The sequence below is a fragment of the Triplophysa rosa genome, linkage group LG17, assembly GCF_024868665.1.
Source record: "Triplophysa rosa linkage group LG17, Trosa_1v2, whole genome shotgun sequence".
Taxonomy (NCBI): domain Eukaryota; kingdom Metazoa; phylum Chordata; class Actinopteri; order Cypriniformes; family Nemacheilidae; genus Triplophysa; species Triplophysa rosa.
In genome coordinates, this window is record NC_079906.1 from 15693827 (window position 1) to 15719604 (window position 25778).

At 37.9% G+C, this 25778-nt stretch overlaps 4 protein-coding genes and 1 long non-coding RNA gene across 7 annotated transcripts; 3 read left to right on the plus strand and 2 right to left on the minus strand.

Moving 5' to 3' along the window:
• Nucleotides 1–2446: 2446 nt before the first annotated feature.
• Nucleotides 2447–5015, minus strand: LOC130568299 (putative ferric-chelate reductase 1). The gene is made up of 3 exons (XM_057357058.1): nt 4702–5015; nt 3795–3931; nt 2447–3032 (listed from the first exon to the last, which is right to left on the minus strand). The coding sequence occupies exons 1-3, from the start codon at nt 4907–4909 to the stop codon at nt 2955–2957; spliced, it is 423 nt and encodes a 140-aa protein (XP_057213041.1). The 5' UTR covers nt 4910–5015; the 3' UTR covers nt 2447–2954.
• A 359-nt stretch (nt 5016–5374) lies between these two features.
• Nucleotides 5375–10763, plus strand: haus5 (HAUS augmin-like complex, subunit 5). Its single transcript, XM_057357553.1, has 19 exons — nt 5375–5587; nt 5692–5754; nt 5875–5907; nt 6121–6145; nt 6229–6361; nt 6575–6734; nt 6900–6975; nt 7067–7152; nt 7236–7290; nt 7368–7495; nt 7566–7647; nt 7735–7874; nt 7990–8152; nt 8260–8340; nt 8485–8630; nt 8778–8874; nt 9742–9877; nt 10245–10377; nt 10540–10763. Exons 1-19 carry the CDS (start codon nt 5496–5498, stop codon nt 10640–10642), a joined length of 1932 nt encoding a protein of 643 aa, XP_057213536.1. The 5' UTR covers nt 5375–5495; the 3' UTR covers nt 10643–10763.
• Nucleotides 10764–10893: 130 nt separating this feature from the next.
• Nucleotides 10894–16273, minus strand: fzr1a (fizzy/cell division cycle 20 related 1a). The gene is made up of 14 exons (XM_057357554.1): nt 16105–16273; nt 15262–15374; nt 14971–15102; nt 14790–14853; nt 14258–14388; nt 14100–14179; nt 13834–14017; nt 13200–13265; nt 13016–13118; nt 12690–12874; nt 12266–12499; nt 12052–12156; nt 11876–11968; nt 10894–11803 (listed from the first exon to the last, which is right to left on the minus strand). Exons 2-14 carry the CDS (start codon nt 15328–15330, stop codon nt 11762–11764), a joined length of 1488 nt encoding a protein of 495 aa, XP_057213537.1. The 5' UTR covers nt 15331–15374; nt 16105–16273; the 3' UTR covers nt 10894–11761.
• Nucleotides 16274–16648: 375 nt separating this feature from the next.
• LOC130568072 (deoxyhypusine hydroxylase) lies at nt 16649–21177 on the plus strand. Of its 2 annotated transcripts, XM_057356714.1 has the most exons (6): nt 16649–16960; nt 17137–18777; nt 19151–19505; nt 19583–19659; nt 19902–20148; nt 20287–21177. In XM_057356714.1, the coding sequence occupies exons 3-6, from the start codon at nt 19232–19234 to the stop codon at nt 20601–20603; spliced, it is 915 nt and encodes a 304-aa protein (XP_057212697.1). In that variant the 5' UTR covers nt 16649–16960; nt 17137–18777; nt 19151–19231; the 3' UTR covers nt 20604–21177. The 2 variants fall into 2 exon arrangements, with proteins under 2 accessions (XP_057212697.1, XP_057212696.1); XM_057356713.1 differs by lacking the exons at nt 19151–19505; nt 19583–19659; nt 19902–20148; nt 20287–21177.
• Nucleotides 21178–21365: 188 nt separating this feature from the next.
• Nucleotides 21366–25734, plus strand: LOC130568352 (uncharacterized). Of its 2 annotated transcripts, XR_008964691.1 has the most exons (6): nt 21366–21486; nt 21698–21775; nt 21914–22232; nt 23310–24277; nt 24473–24721; nt 25422–25734. It is a non-coding gene; the product is annotated as an uncharacterized LOC130568352 (long non-coding RNA). The 2 variants fall into 2 exon arrangements; XR_008964690.1 differs by having other exon boundaries at nt 21366–21775.
• The last annotated feature ends 44 nt before the right edge of the window (nt 25735–25778 follow it).

The following is a 25778-nucleotide window of genomic DNA, read 5'->3' on the forward strand; positions in this document are numbered from 1 at the left end:
TATGAAATAAGAAGGAAGCATAGATAAGAAAATAAATATGTACATTCTTCATTTGGCCCTACAATTGAACTTCTCAAAAATAATGATTCAGATCACATTTGATTCAGATCAACAAAGAAAGTTAATTTTGAATGAGATTTTTCTTTTACAAAATTTTTGTTAAAAAATAATAAAATAGAAAAACATAATAATTAATTGTGTCTGCAGCAGTATTATTTTGCACAATACCATTTGTAGTGACTGCAGCTGTGTTTGCTTGTGGTTGCAGTGATGTCTGCAAAATACCATTTGTTGTGACTGCAGTTGTGTTTGCCTGTGGTTGCAGTGATGTCTGCACAATACCATTTGTAGTGACTGCAGTTGTGTTTGCCTGTGGTTGCAGTGATGTCTGCACAATACCATTTGTTGTGACTGCAGTTGTGTTTGCCTGTGGTTGCAGTGATGTCTGCACAATACCATTTGTTGTGACTGCAGCTGTGTTTGCTTGTGGTTGCAGTGATGTCTGCACAATACCATTTGTTGTGACTGCAGTTGTGTTTGCCTGTGGTTGCAGTGATGTCTGCACAATACCATTTGTTGTGACTGCAGTTGTGTTTGCCTGTGGTTGCAGTGATGTCTGCACAATACCATTTGTTGTGACTGCAGTTGTGTTTGCCTGTGGTTGCAGTGATGTCTGCACAATACCATTTGTTGTGACTGCAGTTGTGTTTGCCTGTGGTTGCAGTGATGTCTGCACAATACCATTTGTTGTGACTGCAGTTGTGTTTGCCTGTGGTTGCAGTGATGTCTGCACAATACCATTTGTTGTGACTGCAGTTGTGTTTGCCTGTGGTTGCAGTGATGTCTGCACAATACCATTTGTTGTGACTGCAGTTGTGTTTGCCTGTGGTTGCAGTGATGTCTGCACAATACCATTTGTTGTGACTGCAGTTGTGTTTGCCTGTGGTTGCAGTGATGTCTGCACAATACCATTTGTTGTGACTGCAGTTGTGTTTGCCTGTGGTTGCAGTGATGTCTGCAAAATACCGTTTGTTGTGATTGCAGTTGTGTTTGCTTGTGTTTGCAGTAATGTCTGCAAAATACCGTTTGTAGTGACTGCAGTTGTGTTTGCTTGTGGTTGCAGTGATTTCTGCAAAATACCATTTGTTGTGATCTCAGTGGTTTCTACAGTTGCGAGTGCAGTGGTTGGTGTTGATCTGGGTGCAGCTGTTGTAAGTCTGGCTATTGGCTTTCTTAGCCAAAAGTCACTGAAGGTCTTTGTGAATGCAGCTCTAAAAGGAGAGTTGAATTAAACAAAATGTGTACATGTTTGTTAAGAATTTTAGTAGGGGAAAAACTACCTGAAGTAGAAAGTCCCTGCCTCAGGCACATGCCATGTTACTGTGATGGAATGTTTATCCAAGTTATCAGCATGACTTACAGCTCTGCCCTGAAAAAGACCATCAAAGTAAACAGTTTGTTAGCAGTGTGTGTTAATCAAGTTTGGTGATAAAACCTAACAATAGATTTTCCTTTGTAATACTGGCCAAATATGTTAGTTGGCGGAACAAAAAAGAAGACTTTTACCATTAATTAAGCCACAATGAACTTACATAAACAAACAATAAACAACTGTATTCCTTAAAGGTGCTGTGTGGAATTGTTTAGCGGCATCTAGGGGTACGGTTGAGAATTGCAACCAACTACTCACTCCTCCCTTTCGAAGCACTACGGAGGCCGAGAGAGGACATCGTCACGTTTTCGCTTCTTTGCGGAAAGAAATAATACATTTACGAAACGCGTTCTGTAGAGCTGTTCGTCTGTTTAGAGCTACTGTAAAAACAACATGGTTTTTGAATGTCAACAACATTCCATGCAAGGGGACCCGCGCTGTATGTAGATAGAAATAGCTCATTCTAAGGCAGGGGTATTCAATTAAAGTTCCAAGAGGTCCAGTCTTTATACTTTCTTCCAAACGAAGGTCCGGACAATGTTTTTTTTTAAATAACAAAAAATAAATATTTAATCAATTTATCCCACTTGGATATATATATAAAAGTTATGATCTTTTATGAGGCCATTTATTTTATATTTTGATATCCACAGTATGTATGTATTGTAGGCTCTGTGGCTTTAGGGGAATGCCCTCTTAATAGAAGTCTGATCATTAATATTTGTAAATAAAAAAGCTGCAAACAACAAATTTAATGTAATAATTAAATTGCTCTCATCATGAACAGAAAACATTACTTACTAAATTAGCCTTTCCATGCCTTTCATACCAGAACTACTTCTATCTTTAAATTCCCAATTAGAACAAAATGTGATCCTGTTAGTGAAAACACAGCGAGTCTTTTTACTGTTTTCTACATAAAACCATCCTACAGAATATTCTGTGAAAATACAACAACAATATATTCAATATTGACTGAATAATGCCATTTCAAAGATTAAAATTTTAGTTAATGCTTGAAATTAATCTTTGATGCTTGTTATTTAATAATTAATTCGTTTATGAGACTTTAGCCTGGGTTTTCAAAGGGACACACATGTTTACATGCTGATCAATAATGCTAATGATTAAATGTAGGCTAGATAAAAACGTTCATAAAATATCGCAAATCTGGTTGAAAGGTTGAATACATATAGCAAACAGTAAACAGACAGAAACAAATACTTTAATATTGCTGCATTTTGTTTACTGTTGTGTCTCCATTTATCTGCTCTGCGTGTCTGCACTAGTGTTGTTAAAATAAGCATGTGTCTGCTGCTCTTCATGCGGCGCGTCTTTGGCGTGAGAAAAGCCACGCACGCGGAGCGGAAAGGGTTCAAATGAAGCGCGTTTATACCTAAAAGATATCGCAGGATATAGCGACAAAAGATCAATTACATAAATGTCCCTGAGAGTATGCGTGATGTGATTCTCCGTTGTGTAGACGCGCGGCTCAATTTAAACAACTGAAAGAGTCCAAATTTTAAATGTCTCGCGGTCCGGATGAAACGAAGCAAAGGTCCGGATCCGGCCCGCAGTCCGCCAGTTGACGATGCCTGTTCTAAGGTAAGAAAAACATAACGCTTCATTATGTAAGGTCTTTATACACATCTGAACACATAGTTATGTACCGTATATTATATTGCATTTCTTTAAATAGATCCTCCAAAAAACTACACACTGGTCCTTTAACATTAAGTAAGGGATAATCCACAGCTAGCCGTGCGTTAAAGGGTTTTAATGCACGACGTGGAGGCCAAGAACCTCTGTGGTTGCCTCTGCGAAGTGCATTAAAATCCTTTAATGCGCGGCTAGCTGTGGATTATTCCGCTTATACCATGGTCATTTGCCAAGTTAAATCTTTTATTGATGTTTACAGTGAAATTTTAGATTAAACAGGTGAAAATTACAGTGATTTTCTCAGTTAAATTTCAAATGTAATCAAACTTACTGGAGCTACCTGTGAAGGGTTTTAATGCACACCTTCCAGCCAATCAGAATCCAGTATTCAAAAAGACCATGGTATAACAAAGATTAATAAATAAAAATATATTTCCTTATGTTAGTGCAGGTTTTGTTTTTGTCAAGTGTATTGTGTGTATGTGTGTTGTCAATTTAAATCGAACCCTTCTCAACATGACGTTAAAATTAAGCCTATTTACTTTTCTACTTTCAAGTAGAAAAGAAACTTTTTCTGCCCTACTTTTTACTGTAACATGCATTATTTTACAAAAGGAAAATCTGCTGTGAAGCCATAGCATTTGGAATTTAACACACCCATTAAAAGAGTAAGAAACCTATTAAAAAACGCAACAGCACTCACAGGTTGACCATCACAGGACAGGAGGACAGTATTGCTCGGGTCAGTGAGACTAAAAGTACCAGCAGGTTTACACTCCTCACACTTAAAAGCCTCCAACATGAAGCCAATAAACGGAGATGAATTAGCCGAAAGTTGCACTGTAGTAAAATAACAGATAATCAACAGATTTTAGAATCAGTAGGCCTGAGAAGCCCACTATACTTTATACCTTAGTTTGTGTAGTTTGCTTACATGATCAATGGTTTATTTGAATTGTATTTTGTCATTTGTTCATTTCCTTAAATACTTTTACACCTAATGATCTTTACTTAGCATGTTTCTCTGCTCTTCAATGTGACGTGGTAAACCAGACATTTTGCCCTAAACCCTGTATTAAATGTAAGCTATGAGATGATGTACATTGATGTTTTTTTTACACATTATATGTGAGTATACTGAATGTAGCCTTCCCAATCTATTTTCATGAATGAGTTTAGCCATTTGGGAAGTAAACAAAAAATAGACTTTTATGTGTATTGTTTTATGTAAGGAAAAATATAAATAATTATAATAAGAATTGAATATATTAAATATTCAATATAAGGAATTATAATAAGAATTAAGTAAGTTAATTAATGTTGACTAAGGGGGGGGGGTTGATCTGCCAATTAGCTAAAAAAATAATTTGAATTTTGTTTTTTTCTTGAAATCCTAATCCAAGTCTATTTGTTTTACCCCACTAGCATGCAGATTTTTTGCTTGTTTTAAACAAACTTACTTCATTCTTATATTCTCTTTCATAAAATAAGTCTATATCTTAGGTCACTTTCCTTGTCAAGTAAGCCTAAATCTATCTTGATTTAAGAATTTTCAGTTAAAAACAATTATAAACAACTAGTAATAATACCAGTAAAGAAGAGAAAACTACCGGTAAGGGTTTGTCCCACTTCTGAATCATTGAAGGTTTTATTCTCTGGTTTGACGGTAAACGGCGATTCTCCGTCTTGTGGCGGCTTTCCGTGGTTGATGTTCATCCCTTGACATTCTTCTTCCAACAAAGTTCCATCACTGTAACAGCGAATCAACTGCAACATGGTACAGCCAAAAAAAAAAGAAAGAAGACCGCCAGGATACATTTGTAACAACAGAGCAATGGTGCGATGAGAGTTGCTGAGAGCTCTTAAGTGATTCGCATCTACTCGCTCTTTCAGGCATGAACCGTGAACCCGCCTATCAAATGTATCAGTGCGTGGTTTTAAAAAGACGTCTTTCATGAACACTACATGAATACCTTTCAAACTATTCATGGTTGGGTAATCAGTTTTACCGAAGTATTTTTTCTCAAAAATATTAATTTTATTGCCCAAATGGTACAATGAAAGAGCTGCCCTTCTTACGAAAATTGTTTTTACAATTTTTTTTTTAAAAAATGCTATAGTAAAACCAAGGTAAATTAAACATTGTTTTGCTACAGTAACTTTGGTTTTACGAATGGTAAACAATGCATTAAAATCATGATTTCTACTCTTGATATATGATGAATTTCGTTAAACAACCAGTATGGGGCAGCATCCGCAGAAGCTGTCGGACATTCAACGGAGGCGAAGAAGTTCTCCCGCGTATTTTGAATGCATCGTTTTTCTGTGATAGTTTTGTCCTGCATGTGATATTTGGATAGGAGAGACTGTAGTTATAATTTATTAAAATAAGAAGTCTGAAAAGATGGGGAGTCTCAGTCGAGAGCTGAAACGTTGGGCTGTTGAGGAGCTTGAACTGCCAGCAGTGAGACTTCCGGATGATGGTTATATAAAGACGTAAGTTAAGTTTGTTATGAATGATCTCAGCATAGTATTTTTTATTAACGTTAAAGGATTTACATTTTTATGTTTGTATGGTTATATGCTTTGTTGTTGTTTAGGTTGTGTGTCGGTCCCGGTGCTTCTATTTGGAAGTATATCACGCAGCATGTTTACAAAGAGAGGTGACATCCCAGCATATTAAATCCCAGTTTAAATGATTTCTTGCTCATAAAATTTAATTTCATTAACTGGTTCTCAGTTATATAAGTGTATGTTTCTGTGCTTTTTAAAATGATGTACAGGAATGTTCGAGTTATGAGGGGGAATCTTCAATGGTATCCTTTTATCTTCTCTGCCTGTTTTAAATATAATAAAATACGTGACATGAAATTTGAAATCCATGACGCATAAAAGTAAGTTATATAGAAAGGGCCATTAAAGTCTTTAGTTTGTATATACGTATACATATTAAAATATTACATAATAATTTACAATATTTTTTTGAGATGTTGAAAATGTATTTAGTCCTTGACAATCTCAACCCTAAGGTACAAGGTATTGCAGGATAAAGAGGTAAGAAAGTTTACTTTCCAATTTGTTATGTGCCACAATAAATTTAAAGTAAAATAATTTATAACCGTCTTTGTTCTGTGTAGCTCAGCCAGTTGAAGAATCAAAATAAAGATGCAAGAAGGCTTGAGCTTCAGAGCGAGATTAATGGCCTTCAGACTGAACTGAATCAACTGGACACAAAGATCAGCAGAGTAGAGGATCAGCTTGCTACTGCAGGTTAAAATCCTTTCTCTTTCTTTCTTCTATTGCTTTATACCAAGCCCCTTTGTGGTCCAGTGCATTTCCAATTGTATAATGGGCCATCCACATTTATTTTCTCAATAAATATCTTGTTTTACTTGAAATCTACCATGTGATCATAACCAAACAGTTCTTTGTGTCTGTTCCTTCCTAATGTTGCTGTTGTATTGTTCTTTTATGACTAAGCAGATCAAGATATGAACAAAAACTGGGAGAAATTCATGGACGGCAGACACAGACGGCTCCTGATGGATTCCTTTAGGCAGCGTTGCGCTGAGAAGAGAAACTTGCTCTCAGAGGACACGCACATTATTGGGACACAACGGCAGGCCCTAGAGGACCTATCCAAGTGAGCAAAAGCCCATGAAGTTTCCATTAGACATTTGCATAAGACATGTTTAGAGTTACTAAGGTTTTTCATAGGTTACACAGATATGTAATATGGAAAAGTAAGTTAATTGTAGTGGTATTTTACATTTTACCATTAAATGCTTGTATGGCTTTTTTTGTCCAGGAAAGCAGAGATGAACCTGGTGTTTGGACCATCTGGCAGTGGAAACAGGGAATCTGGCACAGATCCCATGATTTTAGTCAGTGCTTCTCTGTTTAGTTGGATTCGTGTTGTACTCTTTTCAAAAGCATCCTTTCATCAAAGTTGATTGCATTTTTTACTAATTTCAGAGAGATGTCCGAGACCTCTGTGACGACAGAGTTCTATTTTTCCGAACCTTGCTAGAAAGCGAACTAAAGGCAAATCAGTCTGCAGAGTAAGAACAAGTGATCTCGAATATCCACATTATACATGCAGTGTATTAGATTTGACGTTATATGTTCCTGTCTTTTCATCCAGATTTACTGTTGATCAAAGGAATGCTGTGATTCAGCACTGGATGAGTGCAGCGCAGGTGGGCGAAGACATGTATTGCAGGAGTATTTTTGCACTGTTCTAACCGTGAAAATATCAACATGTTTAATTTTTTAGAACGTCCTGTGTTCTCATCCTCCAAACCAAGTGCTCTCGGCTCTGCAAGCCCTGACCTCCAGGCAGCAGGTGGAGCTAGAAGAAAAGATCGTAAATTTGGATGTGGGCCGTGATGTGTCGGCTCTGGGGTAAATGTTTACATTGTCTACCAAAATCAAAAGCTTTTATTTTGTAACTTATTTAAGCTGCTTTTTGTAGGATTCGATATGAGAGCGATCACCTAATAGATGTGTCAGCTGAGCAGAAGGAAGAGTTAGCATCTGTTCAAAGTCTATTACAGGTGATAACAAGGGATTTCAATTCTGTTTTCCTTGTATAATGCTGTAAATAAAGCACTTTCTCTTCACGCTGCTTACTTTGTGTTCAGTCAGCCTGGGAGGAGGTTGAACGGAGTTATGTTGAGTTGGCTCAGACTCGCTGCAGACGTGGGCAGCTGGAGGCTGAACTCACAGCTTTAATGAGTAAGCCGGCACTGGCCCTGGCCCTGGACACAGACCCACTGGCCAGGTGAAACATTGTTCATCTAAATGTCTCATACGTCGGCCTGCTATATAAACTTTTAGGCTGTGTATGATTTGTTATGTGCTGGGAACAGAACTGAAAGCCTTGTATCTGTGTGTAGGAATGTGTTTGAGTTGGAGCTGGAGGGAGTGAAGCAGGTGGCGGTTAGAGACAACATCAGAGAGCAGTTTACCCAGCTGCAACTACGGGCCAGACAGGGACAGGAAGCCATCAGGACCCTGCAGACACAGTGGCAAAGTGTCATGGACTTTAGACAGCTTTTGGTGGGTCGTCTTGGCTTATTTATTGGTCACTAAAGTCCCTTGCTGTATTGTTACCAAATCTCAGAATGTTGGTTTCGAGCCAAGTGACGTTTCTTGTGGGTCTGTAGGACAGGAGACAAGAACAGATTCGGAGCTTGATCAAGGGGAACTCCTCTTTGAAGGCTGAATTAACTCGTGTCCAAGCTGAGGTACATATCTACTTTTTTACAAGCACTGGCAACATTTATGTATGCATGTATGCATTTGGCAGATTTTTTACAGGACATTTAAATACATTCATAATGCCAGTTGCATCAAAATGCTTTGTTTTAATAAAGCTTGATGGTTTCCAGGTTAACCGGTTTGTCCAGGAAAAGCTTGGTCCTCAGTTTGGGAATGTGATTAAAGCTGCCAGTGGACAGCGCAATGCTGTGTCACAGGGGGCCAAACACCTTAGCTGTGTTTCACTGGCTGCGTTGGACTGTAGGGTCATGAATAGGTCAGCAAATATATGTATTCATTTTTCTCCACTTTACATTTTACAATTTCATCACTTAGACCTGGTGTTAAAAACATCCAAATTTGTGTAACATGGTATAGCTGCATGATTGGATGACCTGAAAACTGTGAATTCTGTAATCTGCAGAGGCCAGAAGGTTCCAGCAGCTCAGCTTTCCATCCACCGGATACAATCTCCTGCTTTCCACAAACTCTGTGAAGGTCTTTCATTTCCCATGTATATGGTGAGATACACAGTGTTTTAACAAGCATTAAGTAAATGTTTAAAGTCGCAATGTGTAACTTTGTACCCTGTTCTATGTACTTGCTTAATAACTAATTATTGATTCAATTTTCAAAAAACGTACGGATTGCAGTTGTAAGTAAATCTATTGTTTTGACCACTTTAGTACTGCATTTTTGATAAAACGGATATTTCAGAACCAAAGGTGAAGGTTCCTAGACTACAAATGAAGTGTTTGGTTCCAAAATGAGATTACATTTTTCAAAAATCATGTTTTTATTATATAAAAATGTTTTTACTATTTATTTTTTTAGTTATTATGGCTTAAATCAAAACAAACCAACTGCAGTTTGATTGATATTAATTGGAATGCACAATAAAAAAACATAATTTTTGATCTTATTTTGGAACCAAACTCTTCAAATGTTTATGCCATGACTTCCAATTTAAAGTGATAGTTCACCCAAAAATGAAAATTGTGTCATCATTTACTCACCCTCTTGTCATTTCAAACCTTTATGAGTTTCTTTCTTCCGCAGAACACAAAATATATTTTGAAGAAAGTTGGTAACCAAACAGCACTGGGCCTCATTCACTTCTATTGTATGGATACAAAACCAATGCAAGTGAAAGTGGACCAGTTAACGACATTCTTCAAACTATCTTCTTTTGTGTTCTCCGAAGGAAAGAAATTCATACAGGTTTGAAATGACAAGAGGGTAAGTAAATGACAGAATTTTTATTTTTGGGTGAACTATCACTTTAAGTGTCATATGCTTCAATCATGTAGTCTTCAGAAATCTCCTGTTGCTGTTAGATGGACTACTCATGTGTCTGTCAGGTATCATTTTTGGTTTCTGTTTGCTAGGCTCCCGAAGAGCTGTGGTCTCAGGCTACGAATCTGAGACTGGAGATCCGAATTCTGTGCAGACTTCTTCATCTTCTCTCCGAGTCAACAGCAGAGCTGCAGACGCTGAATGCGCAGTTACCATCACCTGATCAGAGTATGTCATCACACTGAAATTTCTGGTATTGCTGAAAGTAAATATAAGAGCCTGATCAAAAATGCTCATTTTAACGAAAAATCGTCTGATGGATTTACAGGGTTGCATCTGAACTCTTCAATTACTACTGCATATGAATTTGTTTTCCCAGTTATCCCTGGCTACATTCAAAAAGAAAATTGCTGAACTTCTGCACCACAAAATATGGTTGCAACAGTATTTCATTTTTAAAACCGGTATTTCTCGAAACGTCATGCACTGTTGCTGGTCGATCAAGCAGAAAAGCCACACCTCAGACTTGGTTCTGATGAACTGATGAAAATCAACCTATAAATAGCTTATAAATAATAGTCAAGATTTCTTTCAGCCTTGCTGCAGCATGTGAAGATGACGGATGAAGAGATTCTGGAGACATTGCTCCCTCGGGCCCGTGAGCTAACAATGAGATGCTCTAAAGGCCTGGTTTATGCAGAACAAGTAAAGACTGCCATCGCACACTGGTAAGTGCTCTGACATTGTAACATTTGCAATATCTCAGGTGAATCATGGGATAAAGTTGGTTCACACTAAAACCTGTAACAAGAAGTAATACTACATTGTCAGTTTGACTTTTATTCACATTGACAGTTTGTTTTAACACAATATTTACTGTGTGAATGCAGGTGGGAGCAGCCCGGACAGTTTGCCCTGCCAGAGATGCAGAGAGAAGGTCTGACTTTCCAGCAGTGGTTACAGAGATGGAAACTGGCATCAAAAGAATCCTGACTTGCACTTAAAACCACTGTTCATATAGAGTGATTTCATCTGCATAGTTTACACTTCGCGCTCATGTTCATATTTCTATTCACTCGATGACAACAATAAATAAAGTGATCCTTTACCTGCATTCAGTTTGTGTCTGATGTTGAATTCTTTTAAGGAATATTGGAAGGTTGAATAGAAAATGTATACGCATGTTAATAAATAATTGACATACTCTAGAATGAAACGTTTGAATGTCTTCTGTGGTAGTAATGCAAATCTCTTTACTGCAGGTAGAAGTGTGTGATAACCAAGTGCCCTGAGATGCTCCACATTTTGGAAATTAGTGGTGTCTTCAATATAGAAGCGCTGTGCCATGTTGTGAGCCCCTAAAGCAGTGTACTTTTAATAAGATAACCAGGATAATATTTCCTTGTGAAATGTCTAACACAATACACCTGATCTGGATCTTTGTTTTGACCTCAGTTCTTGAGAATGCTAAATTACAAAAGGCGAGAGCGACCGGTTTGACAATTTTTGCTGGCCAAGGACAACAATGGTGTAACTTAACAGAACAATGCTACCTTGTGTTGAAATCTTACATTTTTTTATACCTGCCACAATAACCACCCTCTGATCAATCCACCCATTTAAATATTAAAACTGCTCATTCAAATCTGGTGAAGAAAATTCATTCCTTATGACAAATAAACAAGACAGTTTTTTTCAGGGTGTTTTATAATACGTTATAATCATCTCAAACAACTCAAGTTAAAAACTGAATTTTTTCATAAACATTTTTTTCACCCTTACAATCAAAAGAGCACCCCATTAGGATTCTCACAAACTATTCCAGAGGCAGTTGTTTCACAAATGGCAATTTTTCTTTAGACCCTGATTCAATGGCATTATGATCTGGCTTAAGGCTTGGATGACATACACGTTCATAATAGACACTTCTTTGTAACCAAAAACAACCGACACATAAAATAATGAACTGAACTGTACACATAAAAGTAACGTCTGAACTTAAAATTAAATGACAAATGTCCCATGTTTTGTGTATGAGATACTTTAGTGATATGCTGTCTACTGTGTGTGAAATCGACGACATGGATATACATCCCTTTTTCAGCAGCCAAATTATCGTATTCTGGTAAACAGGTTTAAAACTGACACAGATTCCTGAAGACAAAACAAACAACAAATAAGCACACATTGAAGAAATAAATGCAAAATATAAAAAACGGAACTTGCCTTTGTTGATCGTGTTTTACTAAATACATTCCAAAAGCGCAGAGTTTCATCACCTGCTCCTGTTACTATTGCTTCCCCATCTGGAGACATTGCCTTAAAAAACAAAATCATAGAATTAGCAAAGTCACGTGTATTTTAACTATTCAAATACAGTAGCAGAAGAAAGAGGTGCTTACCAGATAGAGCACTCTGTAAGAATGGCCGGTTAATTTGGCTACTTGAGTGAGCGAGGGGTATTTCCACACGAGAATCTGATTCTGAGAGTAACCATGTGTGCTTACCTGGAGAAGACAAATCATTTAATTAAACAATATTTTTTTTTTACAGATATAGAATAAATATGGTGCGGTTTTCAACTGTTTCTTTGTTAAATGATCAGAATACACATACCAGCTCATTGGTGTGTTTGGACCAGGCCAGGTTGCAGACCTGTGACCCTGTGTCAATGCACTGCAGTGGCTGCGCCGTGAGTGTGTTCCAGAAGCGGATGCAGCGATCAGCCGTTCCCCCTCCGGAGGCGAGCAGCCCGTGCTGGTGAGGAGACCAAGCGATGGCTTTCACTGCAGCCAGGTGCTCTGTGTACTGCTGCATAGGCAACACGCTGGAGTGGTTCCACACTAACAGCTGCAAAGATCATAGAAATCCTTCTAGAGCAATGCACTTCTTCTCAATCAAATGTTTTCCCCAAGACAAAATGTTTAAAAATGACAGGCTTTGAAATGTAAGTTCGATCTCTCAAGTCTAATTGAATGGTGGATAGAACGCAGTCTCATAAATCACACTTTTTTAAGTGTTCCATCACACAAGCAGTTACCTTATTGTCATTTCCACCGGAGGCCAGCAGCTGGTGGTCGGTGCTCCACTTGAGTCCGCACACCTCCTGCCTGTGGCCCTGCAGCCTGCGCTCTGACTGCAGAGGTGGTGTCCTGATATCTCTCTGCAGGATCATGCGGTCCCGACTGCCCGATGACAGCTGATCTGCATTCCAGGCCAATGCACCTTTGGGCACATGTTTACAGTTTAATTTGTGCAACCTCTTTGATGAACATAAAACAAATCACTAAGTGTTATAATGAAGCAAAGAAAATAATTGAATTTGCAGTAAACGTCACCTAGAGGTATAACAAAAAAGTTTCTTACCCACTCTTGCTGTGTGCCCTTCCAAAGCAAACAGTTTTTTGCCAGCTGTAGCATCCCAAATTTGTACAAAGCCTTTATGCGTGCCAACAGCAACCAGATTACCCTATAACAGAACAGGAGGCGCTGTTAGGCATCTAGACTTAGGATAAAATACCTTCTGGAAGAGGTAAAAGGTTTAACTTACTCTCTCTGACCAGCCGACAGACGTGACTGAGTCTCCTTCTACTGACAGATCACACAGTCGTGTTACCTGCAGACAAACCAAAGAGATACAATCTTATTAAACTTCACATACTGAGTTTCCTCAGGGACAAAATTTCAGAACATTACAGGTAGGGCTGTGCAATATATTGAAATATCGCACATGTGCATATAGCAATATGCATATCGTGATGGTTTGCGATAAATGAGCTATTTAATTCTTCGAAAAGTTATGTATGGTCCAAGTTTTAGGTCAATTCGGATAGTATAGTATCTACTGGCACGCGGATATTAGTTGGGATATGCATGCGTGCGCATGATAGCTTGTTTTATTTATTTTTGTTTGTTTACAAAATGTCAGATTTGTTTAATGCAACAGTAAAACATGGCTGTTCACTTTCTGAAGTTGTAGTGATGCTTTCTTTTTCCTAAAATAATGTGAAATATATGTTGGTTATATCATTTCTTTAATATATTTGAATGCAATTTAAATAGATTTTAGAAAAATAACTACTGTATCGCATATCGCATTATTTAGCATGCTATCGCATATTGCACTTTTCCTCAATATCGCACAGCCCTAATTACAGGTGTCAAATGTTTGAGAAAATGCATACTTGACTGGTGCAGGCACTCCAAAGGTAAACACAAGTTCCCAGTCCAACACTTAGCACATTTAGGGAGGACCAGTCCACTAAGTTGAGGTAGAAGTCATCCTGAAGCTCAGGTGCATCAAGCACCTTAAATGGAATCTTGGAAATTTTGCGTGTGGGTTTTCTTGGCGACCGCAGCAACTTTTGACTATAAACAAACAAAGCATGACATTTAAACAATGCGTTCCACTGTCAACAATCATGCCTTTTTCAAAATAATAATGAAATACCTTTTGCTGCTAACAGGTGACAAGGAGTATGGGGAAACACTGTTATCATCGGGCGTGGATCTCTTGGCACTAAGAGAATACTGGGCATAGACACAGAAGTTCAGAGCTAGAATTTAACACAGATTAGTAGTATGTATCATATGACCACAGAGACATACACTAAAGAGGCTCCTCCTCTCTGGTGTGGAGGGCTGTAGTCTTCTATCTTCTGTCTGAGGATCCAGGACCTTCTCAATCCCAGCTCCTAGCAACTCATTCTTTAGCAGGGCAGAATACGCCAAACCATCCGCTGTAAATCAAATCAATACGAAGGAAACAGATGTTGCATTAGACTTGGAGTGCATTTAAAATACATTTTTATTACAGAAATTTTATCAGTATGTGTGTTCACTTTTTGTTCGTTTAAGGAAAACAAACTGAAATGTTAACAGCATTTAATATTCTTTGGTGGTATGCAGAAACTGAATTTACGAAAAACAATCTTTGAAGAGACATACGAGTCTGAACCTTTAAAGGAAGTACACAATTGTCTTGAATATAAAGAGGCACATACAGCTTGGAATTTTTTTAAACTTAAGTAAACAAATACGTAGGTTGCAAAAACGACATATTATCTCCATTTATATCTAGTCTAATGGAGGCAGTAAAATAGTTGATAGAAAACACTGCAGTTGCTCTCTACACACATACCTTTACCAGTGTCTGATGTTGCATCTTTGGTTTTTTTATTCTGGCTTGGGGATTTTTCATTCTCCTATTATAATGATAAAAAGAAATATGCAAACTTTAAACTCAAAACCAAATAGCAAGAGATGTTATCTAGATATTAAGCAAAAGATATCAAGTTATAAAGCTAAAATTCGTGACCCACATTTATTCTGTGGAAGTTGATGCTCCAGTTTGCTCCAGCTCGAGAGGGTATAAACCGGTCGCCATGCTTGCTGGGTGATGAAAGGGGTGATTCCGGAGTTGGCGTCAGATGACTGATCACATCTCTTACTTTCTGTTTGTGACAGGAGAAATACAAAAACAAGGATATAAAGAGGAAAATTATTAGTAAGAAGAGATATACTTAGAAACAGATCATATAATAAGAATCTAACCTACGTAAAAGAAATGGAATGCAGCACATCGACTTAAAAAAAATCAACTTTTAAATTACCATGGGGCTGGTGTTGTCATTCTGGACGTTGATCTGCCGCAGTAACCGGCGCTCATAGTCCTGATCCATGGATGTGATTTGGATGCCTGGGTGTGTGGAAATCCAGTGGCTGACTACATTCAAAAACAAAATACAAACAAAGAGTGTTTTATACATGAAATGTAATAGCATTCCTGACCATATGGACCAACTAGAGCTATAGATCTACATTTAAGTTACACTTATTTGTTGTCTGGTTAACGAGGCAGAAAGCTGTTCAGAAACTCGTCAGCAGATGCCATCTGCTCCCACAGGCAGGTGTTAAACAACAGCTGCTTAAATCGACAACCTCAAACAATGAACCATGGGCACATAGACACAAAAATGTGCTGGGTTGCGAATTCTAGTACATGACCATTCAATAAGAGTCCCCAAGTCTTTGCATTTATTCGATTGCTACCCTAAGCTAACAATGACAGCGAATCGAACATATATACATAACATATCTTTAACTCTTGTTCAAATGAAACGTTTTAGGCAGAGGAAAAATCAACATTAAAGTAATTTTATTCTACCCTGAATAATAGTTAACTCTGAATGGCTGTCTAAATTCCTTTATCAACATTACTACCGAGATCAGCGTTAAATGCCGCTTTACGTTACCAGTCTTTCTGTGGTTCATCAGCACATAATATCCGCACTATTACGCATAGTAATAAACACAGATATACTACAAAATAATACACTCAATATTAATGTCTCACAGTTACTCAAATGCACTGATTATTATTATATTGGTTATCCACAATGGATCACCGAGTGGCTAGTTAAGCTAATTTGAACCTCAGAAGTCATCGGACCTACCTTGACCACGATCTGTTTGGTGATTTTATTCTCTAACCGAGTCGACTTCAACCACAATACAGCATTCGAGTCGAAAACTTGATAAATAAGTAGAAAAATGATTAGAAAATGTGTGTGCTGCTCCGATACGGTTAGCAAGCCGATGCTGTTATTATCGATGGCACCGCAAAGAATCATGGGACTGTCTTAAACGGTGACGTCACGACATTTGAAACAAAACAAAAAGCCACGTTGCTATGGTTTAAATGTAGTAAGGAAAGCGCTAGTTTAATATAATCTGCACGGACAAAATCATCTATTTGTTTAAATGTCATTGAACACATTACGTTATGAGGAATGTGCATTTGGATAATGTATTATTTATTATATTAAAAGGATAATTATAGATTTCACCAGAAATATGGCAGTGAAAAGCAGCGGGGCAAATCAATGAAATTACACCACAGACTGCCCAAGGTAACAATGCTGAAATATAATTTTTGTCGTGAATATTCAAGCAACCGTTAAACTTTTATTTTGACAAACCCATGGGTCACCGCCGGAAAAGAGCTGTTTCGGGCATGTGCACCGTTTATTTTCGCCGTATTACTTCATCTTCGACTTAGTCTGTTAATAAAAATGCTCCTAAAATAATAAACGCCACTCGGTATTATTTTCAACATTTCACTCGAAAATGCTGCGTTCATACTTGAAAAAAGACGAGGCGAGAGATGCTGCTGAGATGAAACACTTGCTTGCCTCAAAAATAAGGCGGCGAAAGGAAGAGATCAAGAACTACTTATTAGAAAGGCGAGCTGAAGTTAACAAACGAATCCGATATCGAAGGCATCTCTTCCAGACTTATCTGAAGACAACGGTACATGTGTAACTTATATTGCAATGCATTGGCAGTCATTGTCTGTACATTAGTTAGTTTTACAAGTAAAATCAGTTGAGCTGTATGTATAACACAGGGCTTGTCTGAAATCCATATTAAACGTTAAAACATGTTTTTCATTGACTCTCGTTCATTTTTCTGCCTGTGTGCTTTAGTTGCCTTCACCAGATGATGATGATGATGAAGAAGAAGATCTGCAAGATCATGTTCCAATCCCTGCAGACCCAGACTGGTGGGAGCGAGTTGTCATGACAGAGTTTGGACCAGATGACTGGCTTGACAAGTTCCACATCACAAGAAACATTTTCTTTCTTTTGACCGCCAAACTCAAACCCCAGCTTGAGCAAGTGCACACACAACAAAGCGGGCAAACCATTACACTGGAGAGATGTGTTGCCATGGCCTTAATGCGCCTGTCCACCAGCACAGAGTATTGCTTTATAAGTGAACTCTTTGGTGTCTCTATTTCCACTGTTTGCCAATGCGTGAGAGAAGTGTGTGAAGCCATCATTTTGTTACTAAAACCGCATTACATGCAATTGCCAGCTGACCATGAGCTGGAAGATAATGCCAATCAGTTTCATGCCCTGTGGGGTTTTCCTCACTGCATTGGCATCATTGACACCCTGTACATCCCTATTCAAATGTCCTCTACGGACGACCAAGAATGCTGGGACCCGAGAGGGTGTTACTCTGCTGTTCTTCAGGGTGTGGTGAATGCACACGGCACTTTCTGGGATGTCTGTTCTGGATTTACAGGCAGCACTGATGACATGATTATCTTGCAGAGCTCAGAGCTGTGGACCATGGCTGAACAAGGAGGCCTCTGCCCTCAGCCACCCAAAGAACTTATGGGTCAGCCGTTGGGATTTCTGCTGCTTGGGGATGCAGGTTACTCACTGCAGACTTGGCTACTGAAATCCTATCCTCCGTCTCCAAATCTAACACCACCACAACAAACGTTCAACACTAAACTAATCCATTGCCTTAAAGTCATTGAACACGCTTTTCAGCACCTTAAAGCTCGCTGGCAGTGTCTACATAACAGGAATGACAGTAACTTAGACTTGGTGTCCAAGATGGCCGTAGCTTGCTGTATTTTACACAATATCTGTAAGGTGCATGATGTCCCTTTTAAAGAGGAGTGGATTGAAGCATTACATCAGAATGAATGTCCACAGCCTGCAGATGAATCTACAGTCTATATAGATGATCCAAACGCCGAGGCAGTTCGTTCTTTGCTTTGTAGTTATTTTGAGCAGCAGAAACAGAGCAAGCAATTGGATCAGTCTCCATCTACCAGTTCTGTTCTGCCTCCAGCACCAGAGCCTCCTCTAGTGGACAGTAGCGGAACAACATAGCTTGTGCTTTATTTTGTTGTTCTGCCCCAGACAGTTAATAGTCTGCCAAAGCTGTCGTTTAATACTTTAAATATCAAGATGGGTTAGCTGGTCGACAATAGTCACCTGAGATTATCTGTTATCATCTTTAGAAGTTCAATAAGGTGTATCATTTATTACAATACAATTAAAACAGTGCATATGTCAGAATCCTGCTTTATAAAATAAAGCAGTATTTTTGTTGAAATAAACTGATGGTAATACGTGTTTGAAAGGTGCGTAAATTACTACTGACTGGACTGCTGGTTTGTGTGTGTATGTATGTACTTGCGCTAAATTCCTCCACTCCGGTAGGTGGCGCTTGAATAATGCGGACTTTCCAAAACTCACTGCTGAAATTCACGAGTGAAAGCTCGAGCGTGAGGCATGGAAAACACCCTATGAACATATTTAACAGTGAGTTCATTTGATCTATTTTTTAAGTATACTTTGTCAGGTTTTACGCATAGTCAGCGTCAAAACGTTATCAAAATTATATTTCGAAACCGTTTGTATTACTGGCTACATAACGGACAGATGACGTGCGTGTTGTAAAAGCTCAACAATAGTATCGCAAAACATCTCAGTTATTTAAACGGTTTGATACATACCAGAGCCCCTTTTTTCCATGTTACATAATCATAATGTGCATTGTAAACGTTTCAAAACAGCTGTCAAGGTAGACAGCCCACCAGTTTATGAAACACAGCATACTGTTTCATTTGCCACTACGACGTACTAGTCATTCATTCCTAAACCCAACACAAACCTGTTTTGCTTTTCATTTTAGCTGCTGTGTCTATGCTGCAGAAATATCCTAAAGGTCCAAGGCATCCTGTTGTATAACGACATAAGTCATAAAACTTTCCTCATGGCAAGTGATAAAGACGCAGCGGCAGTGGGGAGCGTTCTTGTGAACTCGAAGCAGGACCTGACAACTCGTTTTAGAGCACTTTTTACTCTGCGTAATCTCGGTGGACCTGAAGCCATTAAATGGATCAGTGAGGCTTTCGCAGATGAATCTGCACTCCTAAAGCACGAGCTGGCCTACTGCCTGGGCCAAATGCAAGACGAGCGGGCCATTCCTATTCTAGAAACTGTGCTAAAAGACACCAGTCAAGAGCCAATGGTCAGACATGAAGCAGGTATGAGACAAAATCTTGATTATTTCTGTAATGGATGTAATTAGTAGTATTGTCATTATAATGTTTTATCGTTTTAGGGGAAGCGTTGGGAGCCATTGGAAATCCCAAAGTCCTGGATTTACTGAAGCACCATGCTGAGGATCCAGTTATTGAGGTATTCCTCCAATACCTTGTTTACACGTCGTTTTTACATGTAAATCAGGCATTTCCTGTGACCACTTGTGAATGTTGTTTGGGTGACCAACATTTTTTGAACCTTTTTAGCACTAACACTTTGTAAATACCAGGTGTGAACGTCGCCCAGGAGTCAGTTTTGAGTTAAAACCTGAACATTGTGTTGCGCAATACAATCTTGCCCCATGCTGTTTTTATAAAGATGTATATTCTCTTACGAAGGTGGCAGAGACGTGTCAGCTGGCGGTCCGGAGGTTGGAGTGGTTGATGAATGGAGGCGACGAGTCGGCAGAGAAAGATTTGAACCCCTACTGCTCCGTTGACCCTGCACCACCAGCCCCTAAAAAAAGCGTCTCAGAATTGAGGGTGCAGCTCTTGGATGAAAGCTTTCCCCTGTTTGAGCGTTACAGAGCGATGTTTGCCCTGAGGAATCTTGGGACTGAGGAGGCTGTTCTCGCTCTAGGAGATGGTGAGGGAAAAAAAGCTTTAGTTTTCTTTAAAAGTTATGACCACTGTCCTCTTTAAAGGTTACGCCCATTGAAATAAAACAAGTTGTAATAAGAAGTGACCAAACAATAAGGATTTTGACATAATGTTCCTCTCTTAGGTCTTCAGTGCAGCAGTGCCTTATTCCGCCATGAGATCGGTTACGTGTTGGGTCAGATCCAGCATGAAGCCAGCATCCCTCAGCTGCAAGCTGCTTTGGAAAAGGTGGAGGAGAATGCCATGGTCAGGCACGAGTGCGCTGAGGCACTGGGCTCCATTGGAAAGGAGGCGTGTTTACAGATCTTGGAGCGCTACAAGAAAGACCAGGAGCGGGTTGTAAAGGAGAGCTGTGAGGTGGCACTGGACATGCTGGAGTATGAGAACAGTTCACAATTTCAGTATGCAGACGGACTGCTGAGACTGCAGGGCACTCAATGAAACCGTTTATCCACAGTTTCTAAAACATGTTTGTTACACAATTGGCTCATCTTTTAAACTTACAGCTGGGATAGCAATTCAATGGATGTTTTGGCCCCTTTTGAAATATTTAATACATGTCAGTCTGTATTCTCACATAAGTGCAAACATTCACTCCCTTGCAAATTCTGTACAATTAAAACCTGTATATAATAAACAATTCCTTTGGCCACATATACTTGTATATTTTGCTCTTAGAAATTTTCCCTAAAATTAGTCATTTGCTCACTGTCATGTTAACAACTCTGTATGATTTTTGATGAGTTTTTTATAGCAGTATAATCGTAGTGAATATTTGTGTTTTATTAATTACATTTCCATAATTACAAATCCACTCCTGGGATGATGTGATCAGGGCCGATAAGACAGTCTGAGCTGAGAGCAGTACTCAATATAATGACTAACTAATCCTAACAGCAGTCTACCTCATCCAATAAGACTGCTCATCTCCAAACAGGCACATGTAGAATTCAAATTCAAATGCTCTAATATGTAATGTAAGTGATTGTTCCTGATTAGAATATTACATAAAATTACTGTAAACCAACAAAAATGCTCTATGATTACTTTTGTAGCTATTTAATTTCTGTAAAATTACATCAGATACAACCAATTGGCAGACTTTCTACATGTCCTAAGAAGACAAATGTAATTGTTCATTTACTTATGGTGAGCAGAAAGAGAGGTGGACACGGAACAACGTGGTCAGCAAAGACTGATAATTTTTAAGTCTTTTAAGCTTAGTTACTGAAGCAAGAGGAGGAGCCTGGTCATGAAAACAGTGAAAGTAATATAAAGAGAAGAGATGCTGTAACAGCAGTCAGAGGAAAACATCGCAAACATGGTACACCCTTTAATGATTGGCATTATTACGATTAATACGTCCATGACCATTGCATACTGGATCTTTATTCTGACAGAAGCTTTTCATAAAAAGACTGAAGATGAAGACAACCCGGCATAGCCAACATAACCCGTGTGTAGTTAAATATGGAAAAGTTTAGGGTCGAGTGTTTTTATACATGTGATTTATTTATTTATTTTGAAAACCCCAGGAATGTTTGCCTTTTAAATCATCCGAATTGATCCAGTCTCTCGCAATACAAATTTTCCAGGGACTGCTTTACCTCCAGGTAACATATTTTGAAATTATTGTTAGCTTTTTGTAGCTTTTTTTGTGGCGCAAACATTAAGGTGTATATATGTTTATGCAAAAAGGCAAACAAGAAACATTTATCTTATACCTTTCTTTCTGAATCTGTATAACACAGGTATGAATGCAGAGGGTGGGTGTTCAGTAATACAGAATCAGATTCATTCATACAGAGGATCATAGCTGGAAATCTGGGTCACTTGCTCAGACATAAACAAGATCTTCGTCTGTCAGTCAGAGCACAATATTTATACATTATCAGCCTCTAGTTTTGAAGAACATACCAACTGAAACTAGAAATGCATCCTATATTGATCAGCATAGTGACCGCCAACTCGACTTTAACCATTATCTACTGGAACTTTCTTGTGTCTCAGATTTTCTCCAAGAATATCAAGGATGAGCCAGAGCCAGAACCAGAGGAAGTTCCTGTCTGAGTAAGTAACATTTACTGTGTCGAAACACTTTGGGTTTTATTGCCTTAATCATCATTTAATTGAATTGTTAGTTTTTTATTAGGTGTTACATGCATTCTGTGGTTATTTTAAGAATTTGCTAAATAATTTAGGCTCGGCTTCACAGACACGGTTTAGTTTAAACCAGGACTATGCTTTAGTTGAATTAAGATATTTATGTCGCTTTTATAAAAATGCCTTAGAAGAATACATTACTGGTGTGCATCTTGAGACAAAACAATGGCACTGATATATTTTAAGATATTTCTGGGCAAGTTATATTCAGTTAAGACAGGTCAAACATTCATTATAGTCTGAGACTAGCCTTAAGCCTTGTCTGTGAAACTGGGCCTTAATGTTTCAAGGATTAAAGGAGAAAGAAAATTCCTAATTAACAGAAAACAGTTTATATTTAATATATATTTATGAAAAGTTTATATTGTCAAGTCAGAATTTTCTTTTAAATCTATCTGAGCTTTGTCCTGTTTATTAGTCTTGATCTGGTCCTTTGTTAGTTTTATTTATCCTTAATTTAGGTTTTTGCTTTGTTTCAAATAATCTATAATTGAAGCCTTCATATAACTCAGTTTTTATTATTTTTTATAAATCACGTTTTTATTGTGTTATTTTTTCATTGTGATTTATTGTGTTAGCTGTTTTTTAAGTTAATATTACCTGATCAAAACAACCCAACTGCAGTTTGATTGATAGGATAGAATGCACAATAAAAAACATGATTTTTAAAAATGTTTAAAAACGAATCTGTTTTTGCAAATGAACTCTTCAATTACCAAAACAATACCACTTAGAATGCAAAGGAACATCTCTGACAGGATTAGTTGGATTACAGCGTAGTAATTCTTTCACCTTCATGAAAGACGACTGCAATTGACCTCAATGGAATATCAGAGTCAGCGAGATGATGGCCAAAGTCTTAAACTAGGATTAAGAGCTTTTTAGACCACATTCTCTGACCTTAATAACAGAATACACTCTGTTGTTATTAGCTCATAGATCTACAATTAGAGACAAATGTTACACACAGAGTTTCTTTTTCAGACCGATGAAGGTCTTGACCCTGAGCCTGGTCATGATGAAGAGGAAGACCCATCCAAATGACTGTGAGAGGAGGAAGAGGGATGATGGAAAGAAAACAAGAATAAAGACTCAACAGATGTGACCCAGACGAGGACCAGAAGAGAAATGTTCCATGATCAAAACCACTATTGTACTCTTTTCCACCAGTCATACAAAGCTTTAAATGTGTTTAAAAGATGTAAGGGAGGATGTGTTTTTGTAAAGAGAATTTTTCGTAGAAATCTTAAAATTCTTGTCATAGATATTGTAAAAATATTAACTATAGTTTGCTCAGTTTAGAATGTTTTTAATTTCTTTAGCTAGTAAACTGGCATGTATCGTTTTCTTAGTAATAAATAAATAAATAATAGAGTACAGGGTGTCATTGTGATGCTTGTCCATTAGCTCTTTGACCCCGCATATAGTCCACTTTGTTAACCTAAAAGTTGCTGCCTTAAGATATTTAGATCATTTTAAAATATTTGAATAAAACATAATGAAATATGTCAGAAACTGATTTAATGTAATTAACAAATGTTTTCATCTGAAATCTTTTCCAGACACAAGCTGACACAATTCACATTTGTCTTTATTGACGTCATTGGTTCAGTTGCACTACACAGTACATCAGGTGTTAAAATGCAGACAGTTAGAAAAAAGACTATATCCAGGCTCAAGTCGCCGCCTCATGGCACTAAGAACATTAGCTTGATTGTCTTCTGCTGTTAAAGCACTCCAGGAAGGAAATACACAGGAAGACCAGCCATGGCTACTACAGAAGAAATAATTGATATTACTGTGTGGCACACTGTTGTGATTCTACAAATATGCAACAGGAAGGAAAGCAACTGAGGAGCACTGAACTCAGAAAGAGAGAGAGGGGGAAAGGGTGAGAGACGATTCAAGATGATGGATGATCGACATGTCAATGAAACAAAGCTTTGCAAGTGGTATGTAAACATGGCTACTGAGATCCAACTGCAATTTAACCCAATTCTAACTACTAACCATATTGTCAAATGTGTTGTCAAAAGACAGCATAAACAGTTTCTAATAACAATCATTTATTAAATTGCTTAAAAAATAGATATGAATATTAGAAATAAATAAAAATATATTGATATTTATTTATTGTTCTCACACAGATGAACAAACGCTTGTGAAGTTGTGGTGCCTAAAGAGACACATTGGAAAAATATATATGGATTTAGAGCAAAAGACAGATAATCCTATCAAGGAGGATGTTTATTTCAAGGACTACAAACCTGTAGAAAAAGATCTGATCACTTTACCCAAGCTTGTCATATACCTGCTGCTGGCTGTAGGTGTGACCGGGATCACCCTGTTCGCCATCATTAGACACCTCATCAAAGATCTCCTCCATGATCTGGCTGGTACGTGACCTGTATTTTTATAGATGCATGTAGAGACTGATGTACCCTGTCACTGATGCATTACAAATCTTCTTAGCACATCATATTTCTACATTGCACATAGCATCTGAAAACTATTGTAAGAAACAATAGGTTAAACCTGTAAAAAACACATCTGTACACTCTTTAAAAAAAAATTATATATATATATATATATATATGTTGTCTTTTGTCTATATATTTTTTCACTCTTTGTATATAGTGCATTATTGTTTTTATTTAATTTCTCGTTTTTTCAATCTTAATGTATATTTGCACTATGTTTGCACCATGTGTACACTTTCTTCTGCACTAAGCTCCTGTCGCCAAGTCAAATTCCTTGTGTGTGTAAACATACTTGGCAATAAAGCTCCTTCTGATTCTGATTCTGATTCTTACAGTTGTTGTATTTTCCTAGAGGCGTCATGCTGGTAAAGAGAAGAGATTTTGCTCTTCTCTTTTAAAACAATAGTTCATCCAACAGTGAGAATTCTCTCATCGGCTATTCACCCACATGTTATTTCAAAGGTCTATGAGAAAATGAACCAACATCTGATTTGTGAACAAATGGTTCCTTTGAGTCAGAAAAAAATACATAAGAAACCCACATTAAAAACCCACATTAGTTAGACAGAACTGAACACGCTCACCTACTATATTGTGTCTGACCGTGATGATTTAGATTTCCTGTTTGGAGAGCAGCCGGTGGAAGAGCATGAGAGTCCCTGGGAAAGATGGGAAAAGTTCAAGGCAAGCTGGATTCCAGAGACAAGCATTGAGTTGGAGGAAATGGTGAAGGAAAGTGAGATCCAACATCTCAAAGAAGGCACAGTAGACCTACCATCTCCATGGATTATAAATTGTAAACTTCAGCACACTCCTTATCAAATCTCAAAAAAGCAATTGTGTTCCCCAAAAAGGAACATTAACTTTTTTTCTGATTTTGTGTCATTAATATATTTTTATAAATAGAAAACCATTCAACATAGCAACATGTTGATTCTTTAGCGTTTAAAGACCTTGTGTCTGTAAGGATTTA

Bases quoted from the DNA above. Each gene is read 5' to 3' on its own strand.
- LOC130568072 (XM_057356713.1), top strand. From the start codon at position 16,778: ATGCTGCGTTCATACTTGAAAAAAGACGAGGCGAGAGATGCTGCTGAG. The intron at 16,961-17,136 runs GTACATGTGTAA...TGTGTGCTTTAG, and splicing joins AGACTTATCTGAAGACAACG to TTGCCTTCACCAGATGATGA.
- haus5 (XM_057357553.1), top strand. From the start codon at position 5,496: ATGGGGAGTCTCAGTCGAGAGCTGAAACGTTGGGCTGTTGAGGAGCTT. The intron at 5,588-5,691 runs GTAAGTTAAGTT...GTTGTTGTTTAG, and splicing joins GATGATGGTTATATAAAGAC to GTTGTGTGTCGGTCCCGGTG. The intron at 6,735-6,899 runs GTGAGCAAAAGC...TTTTTTGTCCAG, and splicing joins GCCCTAGAGGACCTATCCAA to GAAAGCAGAGATGAACCTGG.
- LOC130568299 (XM_057357058.1), bottom strand. From the start codon at position 4,909: ATGTATCCTGGCGGTCTTCTTTCTTTTTTTTTTGGCTGTACCATGTTG. The intron at 3,932-4,701 runs GTAGTTTTCTCT...ATTTTACTACAG, and splicing joins AGTGGGACAAACCCTTACCG to TGCAACTTTCGGCTAATTCA. The intron at 3,033-3,794 runs GTGAGTGCTGTT...TTCTTACCTTAG, and splicing joins TGTCCTGTGATGGTCAACCT to AACAGGCATCGTCAACTGGC.
- fzr1a (XM_057357554.1), bottom strand. From the start codon at position 15,330: ATGGATCAGGACTATGAGCGCCGGTTACTGCGGCAGATCAACGTCCAG. The intron at 15,103-15,261 runs GTAATTTAAAAG...TGTCACAAACAG, and splicing joins ATGACAACACCAGCCCCATG to AAAGTAAGAGATGTGATCAG. The intron at 12,875-13,015 runs GTAAGAAACTTT...ATGTGCCCAAAG, and splicing joins AGGGCACACAGCAAGAGTGG to GTGCATTGGCCTGGAATGCA.